Below are 25811 nucleotides of genomic sequence, written 5' to 3'. Positions count from 1 at the left end.
TTGTGTGTTGTATATAGACTGGAATGAATTTTTTAATGTTAACTTAGGTCAAGGAACCCAAAAAGCAACTAAAAATACCAACTGAGAGCAAAATAAAATCTATCCAACAGTAGCATAGCCATAGAAAAAAAAATCGCAAACGAAGCGTAACTTCAAGGAGTAGCAGAATAGAGCTAAGAAAATAGAGAAGAACAGCTAAAAATGTATAACAATTTTTCATGGAAGGAGAAGGATGCAAAGCATAGATGTTTTGGCAAATATTGGCAACACAAGCAGCAGGCAAGCATTATCTTGACTGCCTGTATTTGGCAGATGCACTTAACGGTTATTGAATTTTACAACTTTTTCCCATTTTGCAAGGATTGTATCCTCTTTTAACCAAACGGATAAGCAAATAAAAATCAATTCTTGTTGTCTTCCCTGGGGCAGACTCACACAAGACCATTTATTTATTTTTGGTTTCCTGGTGGATTTCTATATTTGCTCTTTTTTTTCCTGATAATGCAGGTAGGGTTTTAGCAGCATACTGGAAGGAAATTTTAAAATGTTCGTTTATAAAATAAATATTTGATACAATCAAATACAAAAGCGAGATACCATCAATGATTATCAAGGAGAGCCATGGACAAAATGTTGGAAGAAAATAGTAAAATTAAAAGCCACATAGCATATTCAATGTACGGGAGGTTAAATATTGCAAAAAACAAAAAAAAAAAAAAAATAAAAAAAATAAAAAAAAAACCATTACAAAATGTTTTCAAACAACATTCATTTTCATAAAATTTCCCTTAAAACTGGCATTTTCAAAAAAATTTTCTTAAAAAGTGAAAACAAGTAAAAGCGTGCTAAGTTCGGCCGGGCCGAATCTTGGGAACCCACTACCATGGATTCTGCTAAAATATGGGAGATATATCTAGTTATAGACCGAGATGGACCGTACTCGGTGCAGCTGTTGAGAGTCCTAACAGAACCCCACATGCAAAATTTCAGCCAAATCGGTTAAAAATAGCGGCTTGTAAGGGCTCAAGAAGTCAAATCGGGAGATCGGTTTATATGGGAGCTATATCAGGTTCTTGGACGATTTAGACCGCACTTCTCTGCGTTGTTGGGAGCCATAACAGAATGCTATGCACAAAATTTCAGCCAAATCGGATGAAAATTGCGGCTTCTAGGGGCTCAAGAAGTCAAATCGGGAGATCGGTTTATATGGGAGCTACACCATGTTATTGACCGATTTGAGTCGTTCTTGACACAGTTGTTGGGAGTCATAAAAGAACCCTATATGCAAAATTTCAGCCAAATCGGATAAAAATTGCGGCTTCCAGGGGCTCAAGAAGTCAAATCGGGAGATCGGTTTATATGGGAGCTATATCATGTTCTTGACCGATTTTAGCCGTTCTTGGCACAGTTGTTGGGAGTCATAACAGAACACTATGTATAAAATTTCAGCCAAATCGGATGAAACTTGCGACGTCCAGGCGCTCAAGAAGTCAAATCGGGAGATCGGTTTACATGGGAGCTATATCATGTTCTTGACCGATTTGAGCCGTTTTTGGCACAGTTGTTGGCAGTCATAACAGAACACCATGTACAAAATTTCAGCCAAATCGGATAAAAATTACGGCTTCCAGGGGCTCAAGAATTCAAATCGGGAGATCGGTTTACATGGGAGCTATATCATGTTCTTGACCGATTTGAGTCGTTCTTGGCACAGTTGTTGGAAGTCATAACAGAACCCTATATGCAAAATATCAGCCAAATCGGCTAAAAATTGCGGCTTCCAGGGGCTCAAGAAGTCAAATCGGGAGATCGGTTTATATGGAAGCTATATCGTGTTCTTCACCGATTTAAACCGTACTTGGCATAGTTGTTGGGAGTCATAACATAACACCATGTACAAATCGGACAAAAATTGCAGCTTACAGGGGCTCAAGAAGTCAAATTGGGAGATCGGTTTATATGGGGGATACATCAGGTTCTTGACCGATTTGGGCCGTACTTGGCTGCGTTGTTGGGAGTCATAACAGAACACTATGTGCAAAAGTTCAGCCAAATCGGACAAAAATTGTGGCTTCCATGGGCAAAAACATTCAAATGGGGCGATCGGTTTAAAGGGGTTGACCCTCATCCAAAGTTTCAAAAAGGCCAGATCTTTGAAATAGAAAAGAAGATTTCAGGGAAATATGGAGTGCACTCTTAAAGCAGGGTTAGGTTAGGCTAGGTTGAATAAGCGTGGGTAACGATCTTAGCCACCGGAGCCACCGTAGCGCAAAGGTTAGCATGTCCGCCTATGAAGCTGAACGCCTGGGTTCGAATCCTGACGGAACCATCAAAAAAAATGTTCAGCGGTGGTTTTCCCCCCCCTAATGCTCGCAACTTTTTTCCAAAGAGGTGTCGCACTGCGGCACGCCGTTCGGACTCGTCTATAAAAAGGAGGTCCCTTATCATTGAGCTTAAACTTGAATCGGACTGCACTCATTGATATGTGAGAAGTTTGCCCCTGTTCCTTAGTGGAATGTACATGGGAATATTTGCAAAAATTTGCATTTGCATTGGATAAGAGTGGGTGCTTAGGGGGGCCTTCCCTCACCCAAAGCCCGCCAAAAGGATATATAGAGCAATCATGACGATATGGGACTCAAATGAAAGGTTTTGGAGAGTAGAAAACAAACTTGGTATCCAAATATGGGGTCAAGCCTTTGGGAGGCCGGACCACCACCAAAACACCCCTCAAACAGGACATATTTAAAGTCTTTAGGAGGCAGGACCACCACCAAAACAAACAGAACATGGCAATATGGGGCTCAAATGAAAGGTCTTTGGGAGTACAGCACGAAATTTGTATCTATTTTCGGGACAATGTGTATAGAGGTCCTTCCCACGCCAAAACCCTCCAAACGAGACTAATTTAGTGGTCATCTCTCTCCATTAGTGTTTGCTTTTGTTCTCTTTTCTTCTGGTTGTTCAAATGATGGGTGATTTCAAAATACATTCAGCCAATAAACGAGGGTTGAGGGCGACTATCTTTGGGGTGCATGCACATGTTCATTTTCACCGTCCTAACATTCTAGCTCTTTGTGAGACCCAGGTGAGTGAGGATTCAGATCCACAGGATTTTCACATACCTGAATACCACACTCTGTCTCTTTTTATTTCGCACAGAGGCCTCGTGGTATATGTACGTAATGACGTAGGTTTCCAAAGACGACAACACCTGGACTCCCAGGATCCTGAATTTAACTTCCTTTGGATTAAATTCGTGATTGGATCACATATAATGCACTTTGGATTTTTATATAAAAGTCCAAACTCAGAAAGTGAGGCTTTCATGAGCGGCTTTGACGCCATTACAAATATTTTGGACGATTATCCGGGCAGTGAAATCGTTTGGCGCAACTAGTTTACGAACCGACACATATCCCATATGTCCAAGGGCACCAACTTCACATCCTGAAAAGTATGAAGTTAATACTCTTGCACCTCTTGGTAACACCGATCACTGCATTGTTTCAGCATCTTTTTCGTATTCTGCTCTTCGTACAGCTTCCTCCCCAGTCGCGAAGCGGTCAATATTTTTATACGAAAAAGCACGTTAGGCTGAGCTCAATGGATTCTTTCAGCATTTTAATTGGAAACTATGTTTTCTAGATGATGATATAAATGCGACTGCTGAAATGATTGAGAAGATAATTTTAAATGAAATGAAGACATTTATTCCAGCTAAGACTGTAACGGCTAACTGAACTGCTGCGCAAACAGGCAAGATCTTCGTGTGCCACGAACAGCGTCTGCGTACTAAGGTTCTTGCTTCTACACGAGAAAGAGCTTTTGGTCGTTCGTGAAAAGAGTAAAGGGTAGTTCTTCATCTATTCCAACTCTTGTTAAGGAAGATCAAACGTTCACTGACCCAGTTAATAAGGCTAACCTGTTGGCTGATATATTTGCAGGGAGCTCTTCCCTGCTGGATAGCAATCAACCACTCCCCTCAATCGAAAATATATCTGGCATACCCCAAATATTTTTTCGAACTCGTGGACTTAAAAGGGCCCGGATGGCATATCAACACTTGTCTTACGCTAGTGTTCTTCGACGCCCGCTCATCCATTACGCAACCTTTTCAACCTTGCGTACCTTGCGGAAGTCTACCAGGCGCGTTGGAAGGTTGCAAACATTCAGCCAATACCCAAGAAGGGTGAGGCAAACAACCCTGCGAGTTATCGGCCAATTGCGATATGCTCCGCTCTCTCCAAGGTCATGGAGAGCATGGTTAATCACCATTTTGTGAGGTATTTAGAGAGTCTAATGGCCTTCTTAGCGATCAATCCACCAGTTTGGTGAGAGTAAGGTTGTGACTCTGGATATCTCCAAGACATTTGATAGGGTCTGGCACGGTGCATTACTATCAAAACTTGTCGCATTTGGTGTCGGTAATGGCTTCGTTCGATTTATTTCGAGTTTTCTCAGAGATCGCACTATTCGAGTCGATATAGATGGGTTCTCATCCAATGAGCACAAATTGACCGCAGGTGTACCCCAGGGTTCTGTCCTTTTTCCATCTCTTTTTCTAATTTTCACCAACGATCTGTTGGGTCAGACATCGAAGCCGATCTACTCATTTGCGGATGACAGTGATCTCTATCATTCGCACTCATTCGACCATAGGCCGTGTCTTCGAGAGATTGAGGACAAGAGGCGGGTTATGGACGACACACTCTGCCAGGATTTGCTGGCCATTTCTGAGTACGGTCGAATAAATCGAGTAGATTTTAATGCACGTAAGACTCAATGCCGCTTCTTGTCACACAAACAATTCGCTGACCCATTACGATCATCTTTGTCTATCAACGGTGTGGATGTTGAGCAATCAGATCATAGAAAGTGATGTCCTTTAGGCAAAACATGTGTCGAAAGAAGCATTCAAGTGTATAGGCTTCCTTAAACGGTGTAGGAATTACTTCACTCCGTCTGATCTTCTTAACATCTACACCACTTTCATAAGGTCGAAAATGGAGTACAACTCACATGTATGGGCTGGAACTTCAAAATCATCCCCGAAGCTACTGGACCATGTACAGAGGAGAGCGATGCTGTTGATTGGGGACAGTGGGGTATCCAACTCTATTGCCTCCCTTGATCATCATCGCAATGTGAGTTGTTTGGCTCTGTTCTATCGGTACTTTCATGGTGTGTGTGTTCGTCTGATATTCATCTTCTTATTCCTGATTTAAAGATGTATGTCAGTGATACTAGACATTCCAGGAACTTACACCCGTTTGTTTTTGATTGGCCAGCGGACCGCACAATGCATTACAAAGAGAATTCTCATTTCGCCCTAACCTTTCGTATGTGGAATCGACTTCCGGCTAATGTTTTCCCAACCCCTTTGACATCCAAAGATTTAAGACAAATATCAATGAGCACTACATCCTATAAAATTTTGACAAATTTTCCATCTCTTTGCAGTCAAGGGACATGTACAATAGAATACGAGTATCTTTTCCTTTCATCTCACATTTTTTTTTTAAACTTTTTATCACATATTTAAAATTTTCTTAAGTTACTTACCTCCTGTATTGAATTTTCGGGCTTTTTCGTTGACATGTTGAGGAAGCGTTCTTGTGATTGACAGAATTTTTCTGTTTTCTTGTCGAACTTCTTCTTGTTGTCCTTGACGCCACCGATTTGTTTCTTTCGAAAATCCTCCAGAGGCTCAATAATTTGTGTATCGGCTAAGGTAAGCTGAAGACAAAGAAAAATTAGAGAAAAAAGAAAATCAGCCAATATGGCAATTCAAAGTTATGGCACGCATAGAGTTGAGACGATTTGAATTCTATGCATTTTTTTGTATATGGCCATGTGCTCCACAAAGATCATTCATTTAAACTTACCATTTTCTCCCGTTCATCCTCTATTAAGCTGATAATTTCCCCAAAATGCTCTAGACTTTCGCATATGACGAGCTCATCGTCTGTCTGGGCTGTGCCTATGCATTCAAAGTTGAAATCCTTTAATGAAGACGCCAGCTGTTTCATGCGATTTGACAACACTGCAAAGATAAAAAGTAAAAACAAAAATGAACTTTAGTTTAATACATAAATGCTTAACTCAAATCAGCTCAATACTCCTTATCCACATCCAGACATATGTATTATTGGGTTGCCCAAAAAGTAATTGCGGATTTTTTAAAAGAAAGTAAATGCATTTTTAATAAATCTTAGAAAGAACTTTAATCAAATATACTTTTTTCTAAAGCAATCCAAAAATAACAGCTGATAACTGACAGAAGAAAGAATGCAATTACAGAGTCACAAGCTGTGAAAAAATTTGTCAACGCCGACTATATGAAAAATCCGCACTTACTTTTTGGGCAACCATATTACTTTCTTACTTTAATTGGCCATGACAGAATATTTGTTCCACTAGCCGAACATAGAATAGCGTTCCAAGCGCCTCGATCTTCTGCGCTCATTCTAAAAACTCTGACACCACGTTTCGAGGTGTCTCCCTCCCACCACTTGATCATTCTATCGGGCTTTTGGTCTTCCCGATTTGCATGTACCACCGTGTTTGCCTTCAAAAGACTTCTTTGCTGGAGCTTCTTCATCCATTCTGACAACATGACCTAGCCAACGCTGCCGTTGTATTTTGATGCGTGTAACTATGCTAACGTCGTCATACATTTCAAACACCCCGTGGTTCATGCGTCGCCTATATTTTCCATTAACGCAAAGTGGTCCATATATCTTACGAAGAATCTCTCTCTCAAATACTCCAAACACTGCCTCATATGCTCTCACAAGTACCCATGCTTCAGAATCATATAACAGCACGGATAGTATCATTGTCTTGTATAGTGTAATCTTCGTCTGTCGAGAGGTGGCCTTGTTTCTAAACTGCCGACTAAGTCCAAAGTGGCATCTGTTTGCCAGCATTATTCTTCGCTTAATCTCAAAACTGGTATCATTCGTTTTGGTTAAGGCGGTGCCGAGGTAGATAAAGTTACTGACTATCTCAAAGTTGTGGTTCCCAACTTTCTCCATTTTCTTTATCTGCTCGGTTGTGCAAGGCTTTTTGGGAGTTGAAACCATCCATTTCGTCTTATCTCCATTTACTGCCAGACCCATTTTCACTGACTCTCTTTCGATTCTTTCAAAGGCTGCAGTTACTACCGCCGGTGAACGACCTATGATATCGATGTCGTCATAGGCGAGTAGCATGTGTTCTCTTGTGATTAATGTGCCATATCTACTCACATCTGCATCTTGCATAATCTTCTCCAGCAGGATATGAAAGAGATCACTCGATAGGCTGTCTCCTTGTCTGAAACTTCGTTTGGTATTAAATGGTTCGGAGAGATTCTTTCCTATTCTTACTGAGGAACGCGTATCGGCAAGTATCATCCTGCAGAGTCTTTTTAATTTTGCAGGGATACCAAATTCAGACATGGCTTGAAATACCTTTGAACGTAAAGGAGTATCTGGAGGCCACCGTAGCGGAGAGGTTAGCATATCCGCCTATGACGATGAACGCCTGGGTTCGAATCCTGGCGAGACCATCAGCGTTGGTTTTCCCCTCCTAACGCTGGCAATATTTGTGAGGTACTAAGCCATGTAAAACTTCTCTTCAAAGAGGCTTCGCACTGCGGCACGCCGTTCGGACTCGGCTTTGAAAAGGAGCCCCCTCATCATTGAGCTTAAACTTGAATCGGACTGCACTCATTGATATGTGGAAGTTTGCCCCTGTTCCATAGTGGAATGTTTATGGGCAAAATTTGCATTTGTAAAGTTGTCCGTGAAGATAAATTTGAATATAACTTAGCCAAGACACAAACCTGACATTTTAACAGAGCTATGTTAAGTGATAAACAGAGCACTGTTAACTAATTTTCTTTTGTATTTTAAATAAAAAAAAAAACATGTTTAGCATTTTCTCACCAAATATTTTCAAAAATCACTTGCTAAAGAATTTATCTACAACAATAAAATGTTTAATAATAGCTAAACCTTCAAACCTCTATGCCAACAATATTTTTTGAAGACCTATATGGCCCATTTTTAAAATGGCAATGCAGTGCACTTGGCATAGATAGGTGATACAAACTAATGCCACAATTAGCCCCTTCCAAGAGCTATTAGAATCAGAAGTCCCCATATTCAAATTGTATTTCAGATCAGAGATATTTCGCCCCAAAAGTTATATTTGAATTTAACATAATGGCCCACTGTGCTGGACTGGTCATAGATAGGTGATACAAACTAATACCAGAATTAGCCCCTACCAAGAGGTAGGTGGGGACTTCTGATTCTAATAGCTCTTGGTAGGGGCTAATCTTTCACACAGTACGCTCGAGAGTATCTTGTATGCGATGAGGAGGAGACTTATTCCTCTGTAGTTGGCACATACCGTCTTGTCTCCTTTCTTGTGTACGGGACATAGTATGCTGAGGTTCCAATCATCGGGTATGCATTCTTCTAGCCAGATTGCGCAGATAAGCTGATGCATATCAGCCTTATCAGCGTGTCGCCTCCGGTGTTAAACAGTTCAGCGGGCAACCCGTCGGCTCCTGCTGCATTGTTGTTCTTTAGTCGGGTCACTGCTACTTGGACCTCATTCTGATTAGGAGATAAACATTCAATACCATCATCAGGGATTGGTTCTGCGATATCCTCTTTGCCATACATATACATATTCGCCATACATATATATTGGGTTGCCCAAAAAGTAATTGCGGATTTTTTAAAAGAAAGTAAATACATTTTTAATAAAACTTAGAATGAACTTTAATCAAATATACTTTTTTTACACTTTTTTTTCTAAAGCAAGCTAAAGGAGCAGCTGATAACTGACAGTAGAAAGAATGCAATTACAGAGTCACAAGTTGTGAAAAAAAATTTTGTCAACGCCGACTATATGAAAAATCCGCAATTACTTTTTGGGCAACCCAATATATGGACCAAGTAAAAGAAAAGTAGCTCTTAACTAATTGCCATTTAAATGTCATAAATGTCTGCTGTCTCATTAGCATACAAATTTCAATAAATAATTGTATTAAGTAATTTTGTTCTCTATCCCTCCCCTTTCCCCCACTGCTATCTTTTCCTCGTTAGTATGCACAAAACAGGCTGTTGGGTTGTGGTTGCTTTTAAAACACAAAAACTATTTTGTTTTGTTAAATTGTTTTTATTTTTTCAACGATTGCAACAATTTAATTTAACTTTCATTTCACACTAATTGAAAAATTATGTTCATCATTATGAATGAGAGTGGGGAAATGGACGACGGTTGGCTGGATGAATGAACGAATGAATAAAAAAAACGCATAAACGATGTCGCTGGCATTGAGTTGCCCAACATTTGCTCAGTTACAATGGTATGAAATTACAGCGCCTGCAATTGAGGTCATTACTTCTGTCGCAATTTGTAATAATTAATATTCATTTCTTTTTTTGTGTTGTTGTTGTTGTTGAAATATTTAATGACAATTAAGCGCCATTTGTTAATCATGGAGTTGGAGTATTGAAAAAAATTAAAATCATTTTTTACCTTTTTTGGTAGTTATAATTCGAAGCTTTAATTCATAAAAATAAAATAAAATGCTCAAAAACATTGTTGACTACTGAAAAACCATCCATAAAAGACTTGCTAAATAAATGAGAATTTTTATTTGATTTTTAATGCCAGACAGATTATCTCAAGTGAAAAAATCCCCAAAAAAAAGGCCGTGGGTGAATCGTAATCGGCTCATATTTTTACCGATTGATTTTTTAAGCGAAATTAGAAAAAATTCTCAAACGCCTCGATCTTCTGCGCTGATTTGGGTTTCAAAAGTCTCTCCACTCTGTCCTACCATCGGATATTTGGTTCTCTCCTTCCAGCAGGTTCATACTTAAATGACTTCTAGCAAACATCATGTCAACTTCACCTAGCCAACGTCACCCTTGTATTTTGATATGCTTAACTATATGTCAACTTGCCAATACAGCATGGGAATCAAACGACATCGATATTCTCCATCATACGCAGAGAGTCCTACAAAGTATATTTCTCTCAAGCACGCCAAGTACTGCCTCGACTGCTTACTGGAACCATATATCAGCACCAAAGAGAAAGCTTCCTTACAGCAATGTGTTGCCTCAGTTCCGCTGAGAAGCAGAAACAATCCACCATTTAAATTCAGCTAAATATGAAACATTCGGAGGATTTCTGAAGTGGCGTCCACCAGACCACAACACCATATATCATTATAGGTACGACAAAATGAAACGTGGTTAAAACCTGCAACTTTTAACAATGACCCTTTTAAAGGTGTTTACTTGGCCGACTCTTTTCAGAGATGCTTTCAATGACCGATCCAATCTTTTCAACATAGGAGAGCACCATGCGTCATTTTTAGTACAGTCTGTCATGACTACTCACACTTACAGCGAGTAAACTTCTACAGCAGGATGTTAAGGAAATCATACAAGTCTAAGGAGATCATAAGTCTATCTCTGAAAACTCATTTCGTTTTGAAATGTTTCGAGAGGTTGTTTCCTATTCAAGCTGATGAACAACTTGTGGCAGCTATCGTCATCCTGCGCTTTTAGTAACTTTGCAGATATACCAAACTCGTTTCAAGCCACGTTTGAGTTTAACATATCTGCACAGTTACTAGGATGAAGGGCAGTCGAAAACCACTACAGTTGAAACAAGCAAAAGCTTGCTAAGTACGGCCGGGCCGAATTTTGGGAAACCACCACAATGGATTTTGCTAAAATATGGGAGCCATATCTGGCTATAGACCGATTCATACTTAGCACAGTTGTTGAGAGTCATAACAAAAAACTACGTGCAAAATTTCAGCCAAGTCGGACAAAAATTGCAGCTGGGGCTCGAGATGTCAAATCGGGAGATCGATTTATATGGGAGCTATATCCAAATCTGAACCGATATGGCCCATTTGCAAATCGGATGGAAATTGAGGCTTCCAGGTGCTCAAGAAGTCAAATCGGGAGATCGATTAATAAGGGAGCTATATCCAATTTGAACCGATATGGTCTATTTGCAAATAGGATGGAATTTAAGACTTCCAGGGGCTCAAGAAATCAAATCAAGAGATCGGTTTATATGGAAGCCATATCAGGTTCTTGACCGATTCGGACCGTACTTAGCACAGTTATGGAGTCATAACAGAACACTATGTGCAAAATTTCAGCCAAATCGGATAAAATTTAAGATCTACAGGGGCTCAAGAAATCAAATCGGGAGATCGGTTTATATTAGACTTTATCAGGTTCTTAACCGATTTAGACTTGGAACAGTTGTTGAAAGTCATAATAGAACACTGGCTCAAAATTTCCGCCAAATAGGACAAAAATTGCAGCTGGGGCTCGAGATGTCAAATCAGTAGATCGGTTTATATGGGAGCTATATCCAAATCTGAACCGCATATGGCCCATTTGCAAATCAGATGGAAATTGAGGCTTCCAGGGGCTTAAGAAGTCCAAATCGGGAGATCGATTTATAAAAGAGCTATAGCAGGTTCTTGACCGATTTGGACGGTCAAGTCATAAGAGAACACTATGTGTAAAATTTCAGCCGAATCGGACAAAAATTGCGGCTTCCTGGGGCTCAAGAAATCAAATCGGGAGACCGGTTTATATGTGAACTATATCAGGTTATGGACCGTACTTGGTTCAGTTGTTCAAAGACTTAACAGAACACTATGTGCAAATTTCAGGCAAATCGGATGAGATTTGGGGCTTTCAGGGGCTAGAGAAATCAAATAGGTAGATCGGTTTATATGGGAACTACATCAGGTTATGGACCGATTTGGACCGCATTTGGAACTGTTGTTGGAAATCATAACAGAACACTATGTGCTAAATTTCAGCCGAATTGGACAACAATTGCGGCTTCCTGTGACTCAAGAAGTCAAATCGGGAGATCGGTTTATATGGGAGCTATATCCAAATCTGAACCGATATGGCCCATTTGCCATTCCCAACGACCTACATTAATATTAAGCACCTGTGCAAATTTTCACACGGCTAACTTTACGCGTTCGACTGCTATAGTGATTTCGACAGACGGACGGATATGGCAGGAACGACTCAGGATGTCGAGACGATCAAGAATTTATATACTTTATTGGATCCTAGATCAATATTTCGAGGTGTTTCACACGGAATGACTAGATAAGAATACCCCCATCCAATGGTGGTGGATATAAAAAGGATAGTATAAAAAGGATGTGGCTCTTGGGTCTATTTTTGGCATTTAGCTTAGTTCCAATATCTGGTCTATGGTATTGGGTTCGAATCCATCAAAAACATTAGCTGTGGTTTTCTCCTCCTAATGCCGGCAACATTTGTGAGGTACTATGCCATGTAAAAACTTCTGTGTTAAGAGGTATGGCACTGCGGCACACCGTTCGGACTCGGCATTGAGCTTAAACTTGAATCGGACAGCACTCTTTGATATGTGAGAAGTTTGACCCTGTTCCTTAGTGGAATGTCCATGGGTAATATTTACATTTGCAAGTCAGGTTGAAAAGAGGGTTAAGATATTAATCTGCTCCATGACTCTTTAGACATACACCTCAGCCAGCAATCGGTTTGTTGTAGAAACTAAAAAGTAGGTTAGGTAAGGTTAGGTTTAAAAGAGGGTGCAGATATTAATTCCCCCTATGCCACTATGGACATATACTTAAGCCAGTTATCGGTTTGCTGTGCGCTCAAAAAACTATAAAGTAACCTCGAAAAAGAAAATCTATGTTAGGAATTCCGTGCTACTTACAAAATCCTTAATTGTTTTCCACGCCACATCCCTAAATTGGCTCATGTCTGGTATTGTGTCCCCGCCTAAGTACCGGTATCTGTTGGACGCGAAAGCCGGGCAATGACATAGGAAATGCTCCAACGTCTCATCATCTTCCCCGCATGTCCTACACATGCTATCACTTGCCACACCGATTTTACATAAGCGAGCAAGTAGGCCTGCGTGTCCCGTTATGATACCAATAGCTATACTGACCTCCTTCTTACTTCCTTTCAATGATAGCTTCGTCTTCTCACGATCTGGATCACCCCATAGGATTTTGGCCGTCCTACCGACCGTTTCGTTGTTCCAAAATGTTGCATGCGCATTCGTCACCCACTCCCTTAAATCCGAGTGCGTCGACCCGAAAGGCTTCGGTTTATGGACCATATATCAGCAATGTGCTCTATTCTCATATATCTATATATCACTTATTTGAACCCCATAATGTCATTGGCCCCAAAATTTTGGATATCAAATTCGTTTTCTAATCTCAAATACCATTCACTTAAACCCCTTATTGAAAAAATCCGCAAATATTTCCGATTTGGGGTATGGGCCCTAAAATCTATGAATATCGAGCTCCACTGTCTTGAAGACCCAAATTGTCTTGGTTAGCAATTATGTCCTTCTTGGGGGTTGTTATGGTGGTGGGACGTCCCCTAGACAGTTGGTCCCGAATGTTTATGTCAGATTCATGGTCTACTCCCAAATACCCTGCATTTGAGCTCCATTTTTTCATAAGCGGCAAACATGTCCGGTTTGGGGGGTGATTTAGGGGATCGGGCGGCCACCCAGTGACTTGGCTTTGAAAATATATTCAGATTTGTGTTCTACTCTAAAATACCTCTTATTTGAGCCTCATAATGCAATGATCAACAAATACTTCCTATTTGGGTGGTGTTATGGGGGTGGATTGGCCCCATAGACACTTTTCCCGAACATTGATATCAGATTTGTGTTTTACTACCAAAAACCTTTCATTTGAGTCCCATATTGCTATGGTCGTAAATTTCTCTTCTTTGTGGTATGTTCTCGGAGATGGGCGGCCCCCAGACAATTGGTCCCGCATCTGGATATCAGATTCGTATCCTACACTCAAATATCTTTTATTCAAGCCCCATATTGGTTATGGTCAGCAAATAAGTTCTGTTTGGGGGGTGTTTTGGGGAAGGGGTGGACTCCCAGAAACTTTGACCCAAATTTGGATATCAGATTCGTATTTTTTTCGCAAATACCATTCATTTGAGTCCCATATTGCCATGGTCGGTAAATATGTCCGATTTAGGAGTGTTTTGGGGGTTGGGGTGGTCCCCAAAATACTTGGTTCGACAATTGGATATCAGATAGGTTTTCTAATCTTAAATACCTTTCATTTGAGTCCCATATTATCGTGATTGGTGTTATATATATATTTGGTGGGTTTTAGGGTGGGGCGCCCCCCCTAGGTACCCCATCCAAATTTGGATACCAAATTTTTGTTTGTAGAATACTATTAGAGAGCATACAAAATTTGCACCATCCATCTCTGAGATCTGGCGATTCTGAAAATTGGGGTAAGGGGGAGAGTCCGCTTACCCTTCAGATATCGAAAAATTTAGTACCCTATTTTCTCCAAGGGACCATTATGCACCATCAGTGAAAATTTCAAGAAAATCAGGTTCAGCCGTTTTTGAGTCTATAAGGAACACACAAACAAACAAACAAAAAAACTTACAAATACAAATTGATTTTATACCCTCTAGCATAGGATGGGGGTATACTAATTTCGTCATTCTGTTTCGTGACATTTTATATCGATCTAACCATGTCCGTCCGTCTGTCCGTCCGTCCTTCTGTCTGTCGAAAGCACGCTAACTTTCGAAGGAGTAAAGCTATCCGCTTGAAATTTAGCACAAATACTTCTTATTAGTGTAGGTCGGTTGGGATTGTAAATGGGCCATATCGGTCCATGTTTGATATAGCTGCCATACTAACCGATCTTGGGTCTTAACTTCTTGAGCCTCTAGAGTGCGCAATTCTTATACGATTGGAATGAAATTTTGCACGACGTGTTTTGTTATGATATCCAACAACTGTGCCAAGTATAATTCAAATCGGTTCATAACCTGATATAGCTGTCATATAACCCGATCTTGGGTCTTGACTTCTTGAGCCTCTAGAGTGCGCAATTCTTATCTGATTTGGCTGAATTTTGGCACAACATGTTTTGTTATGATATCCAACAACTGTGCCAAGTATGGTTCAAATCGGTTCATAACCAGATATAGCTGTCATATAAACCGATCTTGGGTCTTGACTTCTTGAGCCTCTAGAGTGCGCAATTCTTATCCGATTGGAATGAAATTTTGCACGACGTGTTTTGTTATGATATCCAACAACTGCGCTAAGTATGGTTTAAATCGGTACATAACCTGATAAAGCTGTCATATAAACCGATCTTGGGTCTTGACTTCTTGAGCCTCTAGAGGGCGCAGTTCTTATCCGATTGCAATGAAATTTTGCACGTGGTGTTTTGGTATTATTTCCAACAACTGTGCCAAGCATGGTTCAAATCGGCACATAACCTGATATAGCTGTCATATAAACCGATCTTGGGTCTTGACTTCTTGAGCCTCTAGTGTGCGCAATTCTTATCCGATTGCAATGAAATTTTGCACGTGGTGTTTTGTTATGATATCCAACAACTGCGCTAAGTATGGTTTAAATCGGTTCATAACCTGATATAGCTGTCATATAAACCGATCTTGGGTCTTGACTTCTTGAGCCTCTAGAGTGCGCAATTCTTATCCGATTGGAATGAAATTTTGCATGACGTATTTTATTCTTACTTTCAACAACTGTGTGAAATAAGGTTCAAATCGGTTTATAACCTGATATAGCTGCCATATAAACCGATCTGTGATCTTGACTTCTTGAGCCTCTAGAGGTTGCAATTATTATCCGATTTGCCTGAAATTTTGTACGACGGATCCTCTCGTGGCCATCAACATACGTGTTTAGTATGGTCTGAATCGGTCTACAGCCTGATACAGCTCCCATATAAATCGATCTCTCTATTTTACTTCTTGAGCCCCCAAATCCTTATTCGAATTGGCTGACATTTTACACAGGTCTCCAACATCATAATTGTGATCTAAACCGTACCATATCTTGATATCGCTCTAATAGCAGAGCAAATCTTTTCTTATATCCTGTTTTGCCTAAGAAGAGATGCCGGGAAAAGGACTCGACAAATGCGATCCATGGTGGAGGGTATATAAGATTCGGCCAGGCCGAACTTAGCACGCTTTTACTTGTTGTATATAAGAAGATTACAAAAAATTCCTTGGATATTCCAACTTTGTATTCTTACTAAGAAACCGAAAAGGATATTTTAAGAATTCCGTGGAATCTGGTATACCCATTAATAAAAACAACTCAAACAAACTTCTTAGACTTTCTCTTTACAGAGTAAAACAAAACCGAGGGATTAATAAAAAAACCTTAACTGAAATTGTAATAAAATAAAGTTGACCACAAAGAAATTAACTTTTTTTATATAGAAATATATAATGAAGAGAGTAAGCCAATGAATTGATAACTCCTCATTTCATATACCCCTCATTTCATATTGAACTCAATCAAATTTATTTACAATGCCCACACATCACTCACTCACTCTCAAGGGGAAGATACAAGATTTTGTTGTTGTTAGCAAGACATTAAAGCATAAAACATTCAATTATTTGCCGCTTGTAAAAATTTAACAACCAAATTTGGTCATTGTAATAAAAAAAATACTCTGTTACTTGCCCCTGGTTACTTGGGTGGCATGAAGAAAGAAAATGACAGAGCTCACTTCTCTAATCACCCATTCACCATTGAGTGAATCGATTATTGCTTAGATTGCCCTCCATAATGAATTTGAGGAGTCTGGGGTAATAAAGCAATCGTAGATACCAAGGCATTATAGCAATGATGTTCCGACCCAAAGTCATTGACATAATAAACTTAAATTTTACGAGTTCTGCACACTCCAAACATGAAGACAACAATCACAGCAGCGGAAGCTCTGGTAGACAAAACACCATGGAAAAGACATGCAGTTCAGACAGGTCACACTATTAACCCAGAAATCGAAACTTGGTTCAGTATCTGTATGGTGATCGAAATTTGTGTAGTGATTTCCATCATTTAAGACAACATATGTCACTGGATCAAATTCTGATGGCAGGGAGATAAGTGTTGAAAGCTGATGAACATTGAATTGCATTTTTCGATCGTTAAGTTAGCTTAGGTAAGGTTTAAGTGGCAGTCTGCCATCAGACTCACTCAAACGTTTTCGTCCATTGTGATGACACAGGAACAGAAGAAGGAAGATGTCTTCTAGTTCTTACCGTTGAACCATCCAGATCGCTTTAAAAAAACCAATAACTTGCGAATGTTCACATCCGCTAAATCAGACAGATTCTCACTCCTTCTAACTGCTAGTGGCGGGCTCAAACACAGAAGGTGTTCTATAGTCTCTTCTGCTTCGATGTCTTCACAGCTTTTGCAAAAGTCGTTGCTGGCAGTATTCAGTGTGTCAGCATGTTCTCCGATTAGACAGTGACCTGCCATGAAGAACATAATGACTGAGAAGTCTGTTCTAGCCAATGACAGCAAAGCAGTAGATCTCTTCCAATCTAGATTAGGCAACATAGTTTTGGAATGCTCACAGCCCCCTCTTTGTGAACATCGTTGCCCTTCGGAACTGGTCCTGAAAACTTAGCTTACATGTCGCTAGAGGTATACTCACAGACTTCAGTATCCCTGGAATGTGTAGGGTAGTTCCTAGTCTCGCAAGCTCTACCGCTTTAAAATTCCCTGGGATATGTCGGTGGCCCGACACCCAGAACAGGCGAATTTTGAACTGTTCAGCCATCTCGTTGAGAGATCTGCGACAGTCGAGGGAGCTTTTTGTGTTCAGAAATACCTTCTCCAGGGATTTAATGGCTATCTGAGAAGATATAATGCCATTATATCTAAGCCAATCCACCACTTCCTTAATTGATCTCCGCTTAATATACACCGCAGTGGTCGGATAACCTTTTCGATATGCCCAGTTCTGGATCTTTAGAGTACACTTAAAAGACCACCTGGCCGTTTAGTTTGGAACCATCCGCATAGAAGTCTATGTATCTTTTGCTACCAGGGATATCGTAGTTCCAATCGATTCTATCAGAAATAGTGGTACAGTACTATTTTTTTATCGAAAAGCGGCTCAGGTAGGGTGTAACCCATATCCATATCAAGGATAACACAGTGTCCACATGACCAATGAGAAAGCTCCCTAAACCTCACGGCGGTGGTCGTTGCAATTTGTCTAGCCACAATGTCCAGAGGCATAAGATGTAGCATTAAATCTAGTGCATCAGATGGTGTCGTCCTAAGTGCGGCTGTGATGCACAAACAAGCCATCCTTTGGATCCGATTAAGTATTGAGCACTAGGTGGACTTTTGAAGCGCCGTCCACCAGACCACAACATCATATAGCATTATAGGTCTGACAACTGCATGATACCCGGTCTAAACCTCCAACTTTTGCTAGTGCTTTCTTGCAGGTATATAGGAAAGGTGTATCAGACTAGAGCACGAATCTGATATATGGTGGTCCAACTCACGCTCAAACATACTATCATATCATTTATCAAAAAGCGGTTCAGTTAGAGTGTTATCCGCACTGCCTGGAACATCGGATATTGTATCAAGAACATCATAGTGTCCGTAGCCGATACATGACCAGAGAGAAATCTCCCTTAACCTCACGGCAGTGGTCGCTGCAATTTATCTAGCCACAATGCCCAGAGGCATAAGATGTAGCATTAAATCTAGTTCATCAGATGGTGTCGTCCTAAGTGCGGCAGTGATGCACAAATAAGCCATCCTTTGGATCCGGTTAAGTATTGAGCAGTAGGTGGACTTTAGAAGCGCCGTCCACCAGACCAAAACACCATATAGCATTAAAGGTCTGACAACTGCAGTATATACTCAATGCATGGCACGCGGTCTATACCTCCAACTTTGGCCTGTGCTCTCTTGCAGGTGTATAAGGCAAGAGTTGCCTTTCTTGCCCTTTTCCAAAATGTTGGATTTGAAGTTCAATTTCCTGTCTAGCAAAACACCCAGGTATTTTGCGCTTTCTGTAAAAACAACATTCTCTCCATCCAAGGAGATGGATGGCACGTCCTCAGCATACGCGACCACTTTTACGCCTTTTTCTTCAATACAATAATATATTGTTAATAGCTATATTCCAAATTAGAGGAGACAGTACACCTCTTTGAGGAGTTCCTCTGCTGACCCATCTTTTTAGATCCACAGATCCCAAGCCTGCCATAATGCATCTTTTAGTAAGCAAGTTATTAATAAACTTTCTTACGGTAGAGTTGATGCCTAGAAACTGCAACTCCTTCATGATTGACGTCGGTTTTACATTATTGAAAGCACCTCCAATGTCAAGAAGTGCTACCTTTGTATCCTTTCTTGACAGCGAGAGAATCCTCTATGTAGCCAATTAGGTCGTAAAGGGCTATTTCAGTCCACCTGCCTTTACTATATGCCTGCTGCCGTCACGACATGCAATCTCCATGGATTTTTGCCCTAAGATATGTTTCTATTCACCTCTCAAGTGTCTTCAGCATAAAGGATGACAGACTAATAGGACGAAAGTCTTTCGCCTTCGTGTGGTAGGGTTTTCCTGCTTTCGCAATGAAAATGACCTTCGTGTCTCTCCATCCCATAGGTACATAGGCCATTCTGATACAAGCAGAGTATATCTCCCTAAGTCAGGGAACCACTCTATTAGATACAGCTTGTAATTCAACCGGTGATACATCATCAGGGCCAGACGACTTAAGGGAGTCGAAACTTCTTATCACCCAAAGAATTTTAGGCTCAAATACAATTTCTCTAATAGCCTCCGACGAATGCATACCAGTGACAACCTCTTCTGGAATTATGAAAAATTTTCCGGGAAATGTGTATCAACGAGTAGTTCTAGTGTTTCCTCAGGCATTGTCCATACATTCTCTGACATCTGAATATACCCCCAACGTAATAGGTCGCGAGGACAGAATCTTCCTTAGTCTAGAGGCCTCAGATGTATCCTCCAGGAAGCTGCAGAATTCTTCTCAGGATTTGTTCTGAACATTTCTCAGCTCGCCCTTATATTGTCTTAGCTCAGCCTTTTAGATGTCCCAATCGTGTGATCTTGTGGCTTTTGTTCTGTTGAAGAGTTTTCTGCAGTCCTTCCTTAGACCAACCAGCTCTGGGATCCACCATGGCGGTCGCTGTTTGCCCCTCGGCTTGGCAAACAGCAGCCCTTCCTTAGACCAACCAGCTCTGGGATCCACCATGACGGTCGCTGTTTGCCCCTCGGCTTGACACGAGGATATGCTGACACATATCCTCGTGTCCATGCCTCTGTCCCATGCCTCTATGGACCTAAGCCAGTAATCGGCTTGTTGTGCGCTCTACAAAATTTTTAAGCAGATGACAGCAGTGCCTCGCACTCCAATTCAAGGTTCATCTCGGGTATCGATTCAGCGTTTCAGGCGCGGGTTCTCAATGTAAACCCCCAGGCCCACTCTGTCCTCTAACTTTGATCCATCCGTGTAACATGATCTTCCAGATGGCAATACTGGGGTTTCGTCAATCCAAGACTGTGCCAATGGCAGCAATGCCTCGCACTCGACTTCAAGGTTCATGTCAGGTATCCGATCCAGCGTTTCAGGCCTGGCTGGCGATGTCTTCAAATAGTTTGGCATGGCTGACCGTGTCAAATGCCTTCGATAGGTTTAGTGCCACGAGGACCGTCTTATCACATGGCCTGGGCTGATTGAAGCCACGGCAAATGTATACGGTGAAGGCATGCAAAGCTGTTGTTGTGCTATGCAGTCTTCGAAATCCATGCTGATGCTCGATGAATGAAAATTCTCCTACGAGGCTCGGGAGGAGTAAGCATCTTTGCTACTGGTGAGAGATGAGACATTGGTCTGTACGACTCCTCCAAACTCGGGTCCTTTCCAGGCTTCCGTACCATTTTCCAGACATCGGAAAGTGTCAGAATGTTCAAAGACAGGTTGAAGGCAGTAGAAAGGTACTCAACTCCAGGTAGATCCAGATTCTTCGGCATCAGTGTAGAGATTCCGTTGGTGGCCAACGCCTAAGATGATTTGGCTCCACGGATGACATTCGTAACTTTGCCCGCGGCAAATTATGATGGCTGTCCATCGGCTTGGAGACCACGTATACGATGAATGGCTCTTTTCCCTGCCGTCACTCTCGGTATGCACAAAATTTTGACGGTTGAACAACCTGGCGCATCTCTTCGGATCAGTAGCGGTATCTTCGCCAAAAGTGAATGAGGTCATGTCATCCCATCTACCGAGGTTCGAGTGAGACTTTTCCAGCCACAAATTCCGCTTACTTTCGTTGACTACCCTGTTTATTTCCAGATTCTGGGGTTAGTGGGGTCCATACAACGAAACCCATCATGCTCATCTGCGAGTACCACTGCTTGCGCCAGGAAATTGGGCCGCACTTGGAGTATTAGACCAGTTGGTATAAAGCGAGCGGCTGCTGCGTTAATGATGTCTCGGAATCCTCCTCTCGGCAACTAGCAAATCCGAGAGGGGTGCCAGTTCACTGCATCGGTGATTGGTGTACTCTCTAAAGCCTTCTTCTGATTGATAACGGTCCGGCACTCATAGGTTATGAAGTCGGGTGGTCGGTCGATGGTGAGAATTATGGGGAGGAGGTCTGATTCAAAAGAAATGACGGCTTGCCAGGATACGTCACTCAGGAGATGCAATGCAAATGTCTGGCGAGCTGCTACACCTCCACGTAATCCTAGTGGGGGCATCTTCATTTACCGTGCAAAACGTGGGGCCTGAAATTTGCTCGGCCAATGCTTTGCCACGCTGGTCGTTATCTAGGGCAGAATGCAATGAAATGTGAAGCGCCTTAAAGTCCCCTAGAACCAGACGATTATGGCTAAATAGTAGACCACTTATGTTGGAATTGTAAGCCTGGCCGTTAATTGGGACACAGCCACCAACCGGCGGCATGTACACGTTGTATAGCTCTATCTCGACAGTACCGGACCTGACTGCTATCCCCATGCACTCCATGTTGGAGTCACCAGCGCCGGGCGCAGACGAGATGGGTCTATACTGCACGGAATGGTATATCACAAAGGCCAATCCCCCATCCTCATTCCTGAAGCGATCCTTACGTAGTACAAAGTATCCATTGGTCAGCTTTGTCTCCTGGTTCGCTGCAACCAATATGTTCTTCCGACTCATTCACTATCTCGTCCATCTTGCCTTGGAGACCGTTGCAATTCAATTGCAAAAATGATACACTTATCAGCACTGGCCGGGCAATATTGGGGCTGAGATGCTGCTGTTGCTTATATTGCTGCAAGGGAGAGGTGGGGTCACATAATCCGACTACGAGGATTCAAAAGGCGACGACGACACTTGTGACCCACCGCTGTCTATCTTCGCACAGCACCTTGCAACATATCCAGTGTGACTATACTCCCGTAGTGCAGAGCAAGATCGGAAATGTATCCACTCCATGCACCCGTTACACCTCACCGACACCGACCAGTGATGAAGGCGGTTCTGGCAAACCGAACAGAACCAGGGTTCGGGGTTCTTTTCAATCCCGGCACGAACCAAAAGCGAGCGGAGAAGGCACTCTGGGATTTGCCTCTCCCATGACGAAAAAAGCACGACCACGTACACTGAGGCAGTAGCCCTAACTGATGAAGGATTTCATCGGCTCAATCCGGTGCCTATAACCGGCTGCCATGGGATTGCTCTCAAATTTGTCTTAGTGTCACGTAGTCTGAGATCTTCTCCGCATTTTAAGCATTCTAAATGGAACTGCAGCCATATACCTTCCCTTTTAGCATTCCAAATGGAATGATGTCCTTTGAAAGGGCTTTTTCAAATCACAAAATTATGAATTTTTTTGATGATATTCTCATCGTTTTAATATTTTTTCTTGTTTAATTAAAAATCACATACAAAACAGTCTCCTGTTGTATCGTGTGTCTGATTGCAAAAGAAAAATTCCCTGGAAAAAGACCAACAACACATAATGACAACAATGAAATGCTAAAGCAACTGAAAGATTAAAGTCAAAAAGAAATGAAAACAACAACAAAAAGACAAATTAAAAATAAAAATAAAAATAAAAAAGAATAACAAAAGAAGCAAATCTTTCATGGAAGCTGGGATTCTCTCTCTCTCTCTCTCTCTCTCTCCCTCTCTCTCACTCCCTCTCTTGGCTTGTTTGTGTTTATTCTTTATTTTTGTTGTAATCATCGTTGTTCTTAACACTTTTGACCCAATTTCGACGATTGGAGTTTGCTTTTGTTCAATGTTTTTATTTGTCCGTCCGTCCATCCGTTCGTTGGCTTGTGTATTCATTTTTGTTTTGGGAGCTCAAGCGATGTTTCAGACTCACTTGCCATTGGGTTAAATATTTCTTTGTTGAAGTCTCTGACAACAGGGTGAAGCAGAAAGGTGAAACAGAAGTTGAAATTTTAAATTTTATGAAACGAAACGAATACAAAGCGGGATCCAAAATTGGTGAACTAGTTCCCTTTTTTCAAGTTCAAGGTATGAAACTTTGAAACTGAGTTTTAAACTGAACCTAAGCGTCCTGTTGCCGAGTTGGTAGCGTGCTCGGACTAGCAGTGTGGAGTTTGTGGGTTCGATTCCTACCAGAGATTTTAGTCAGACGAAGGGTGGGAGTGTATTCATTTTGACATTCCCTTTGCAATACATCGAAATATCCATTTTCGATATATATATATTCTTGATCGTCGTAAAAATCCAAGACGATCTAGCCATTTCCGTCCGTCTGTCCGTTAAAATCACGCTACAGTCTTTAAAAATTGAGATATTAAGCTGAAACCTTGCCTAGATCCTTTTTTTGTACATAGGCAGGTTAGGTTCGAAGATGAGCTATATCGGACCATATCTCGTTATAGCCCCATAAAGACCGATCCGCCGATTTAAGGTCTTAGGCCCATAAATGGCACATTTATTATCCGATTTTGCTGAAATTTGGGACAGTGAGTTGTGTTAGGCCACTCGACATCCGTCTTCAATCTGGCCCCGATCGGTGCAGTTTTGGATATAGCTGCCATATAGACCGATCTCTCGATTTAAGGTCTTAGGCCTATAAAAGGCGCAATCGGACAAGTTCGAAGATGAGCTATATCGGACCATATCTTGTTATAGCCCCATAAAGACCGATCTGTCGATTTAAGGTCTTAGGCCCATAAATGGCACATTTATTATCCGATTTTGCTGAAATTTGGGACAGTGAGTTGTGCTAGGCCACTCGACATCCGTCTTCAATCTGGCCCCGATCGGTGCAGTTTTGGATATAGCTGCCATACAGACTGATCTCTCGATTTAAGGTCTTTGGCCTATAAATAGCCCATTTATTGTCCGCTTTCGCCGAAATTTGAGAAAGAGAGTTGTGTCCGGCCCTTCAACATACTTCCTTAGTTTGGCCTAGATCGGTTCAGATTTGGATATAGACCCCATATAGACCTACCCGCCGATTTAAGGTAGTGGCCCCATAAAAGGCGCATTTATTATCCGATTTTGCCAAAATTTGGGACAGTGAGTTGTGTTGGACCCTTCGACATCCTTCTTTAATTTGGCTCAGATCGGTCCAGATTTGGATATAGCTGCCATATAGACCAATCTTTCAATTTAAGGTTTTGAGCCCATAAAAGGCGCATTTATTGTCCGCTTTCGCCGAAATTTGAGACAGAGAGTTGTGTCAGGTCCTTCGACATACTTCCTTAATTTGGCCCAGATCGGTTCAGATTTGGATATAGACCCCATATAGACCAACCCGCCGATTTAAGGTATTGGCCCCATAAAAGGCGCATTTATTATCCGATTTTGCCAAAATTTGGGACAGTGAGTTGTGTTAGACCCTTCGACATCCTTCTTTAATTTGGCTCCGATTGGTCCAGATTTGGATATAGCTGCCATATAGACCGATGTGCCGATTTAAGGTCTTAGGCCCATAAATAGCCCATTTGTTGTCTGATTTCGCCGAAATTTGGGACAGAGAGTTGCGTTAGGCCCTTCAACATCCTTCCTTAAGTTGGCCCAGATTGGTCCAGATTTGGGTCTAGCTGCTATATAAACCGATCTCTCGATTTAAGGTTTTGGGATCATAAAATGCGCATTTACTGTCCGATGTCGCCGAAATTTGGGACAGTGAGGTCTGCTAGGCCCTTCGACATCCTTCTTTAATTTGGCTCAGATCGGTCCAGATTTGGATATAGACCCCATATAGACCAACCCGCCGATTTAAGGGATTGGCCCCATAAAAGTCGCATTTATTATCCGATTTTGCCAAAATTTGGGATAGTGAATTGTTTTAGGCCCTTTGACATACTTCTTTAATTTTACTCAGATCGGTCCAGATTTGGATATAGCTGCCATATAGACCAATCTTTCAATTTAAGGTTTTGAGCCCATAAAAGGCGCATTTATTATCCGATGTCGCCGAAATTTCGGTTAGTGAGATGTGTTAGGCCTTTCGACAACATTCTTCAATTTGGCCCAGATCGGCCTAGATTCGAATATAGATGCCATATAGACCGATCTCTCGATTTAAAGTCTAAGCCCCATAAAAGGCGCATTTATTATCCGATTTCGCCGAAATTTGGCAAAGCGTTGTTTTAGGCCCTATGGGGGTGGACGGGCTCCCAGATTCTTGGCATCAGGATTGGATACCAAATCAGTGCTCTACATCTAAATACATTTCTTTTGAGCCCCATATTGCCAAGATCGATGTATATGTCCGGCTTGTGAGTGTGGGGCGGCCACCCCGACACTTGATCCTTAAAATAGAAATAAGATTCGTGCTCTACTTTCAAATACCTTTTATTTGAGTTTGATGTCTGTATGTCTGTTGTTAAGGTGTTTTTGGATAATCGT

The 25811-nt window shown here is 41.5% G+C and overlaps 1 protein-coding gene across 4 annotated transcripts in view; it reads right to left on the bottom strand.

Moving 5' to 3' along the window:
* The window catches only part of LOC106081131 (rho GTPase-activating protein Graf), a 349632-nt gene that overhangs the window by 82361 nt on the left and 241460 nt on the right, over positions 1-25811 (bottom strand). For all 4 annotated transcript variants that reach the window (XM_013242882.2, XM_013242886.2, XM_013242885.2 and 1 more), the window contains exons 3-4: positions 5889-6046; positions 5566-5739 (exon numbers count right to left, since the gene is read on the bottom strand). In XM_013242882.2, the coding sequence (XP_013098336.2) occupies positions 5566-5739; positions 5889-6046 (332 nt within the window). The remainder of the gene's footprint in view (positions 1-5565; positions 5740-5888; positions 6047-25811) is intronic.

This window comes from Stomoxys calcitrans, chromosome 4, assembly GCF_963082655.1.
Source record: "Stomoxys calcitrans chromosome 4, idStoCalc2.1, whole genome shotgun sequence".
Taxonomy (NCBI): Eukaryota; Metazoa; Arthropoda; class Insecta; order Diptera; family Muscidae; genus Stomoxys; species Stomoxys calcitrans.
The sequence above is the reverse complement of the archived record's forward strand: the minus strand, read 5'-3'. Positions and strand labels throughout refer to the sequence as shown.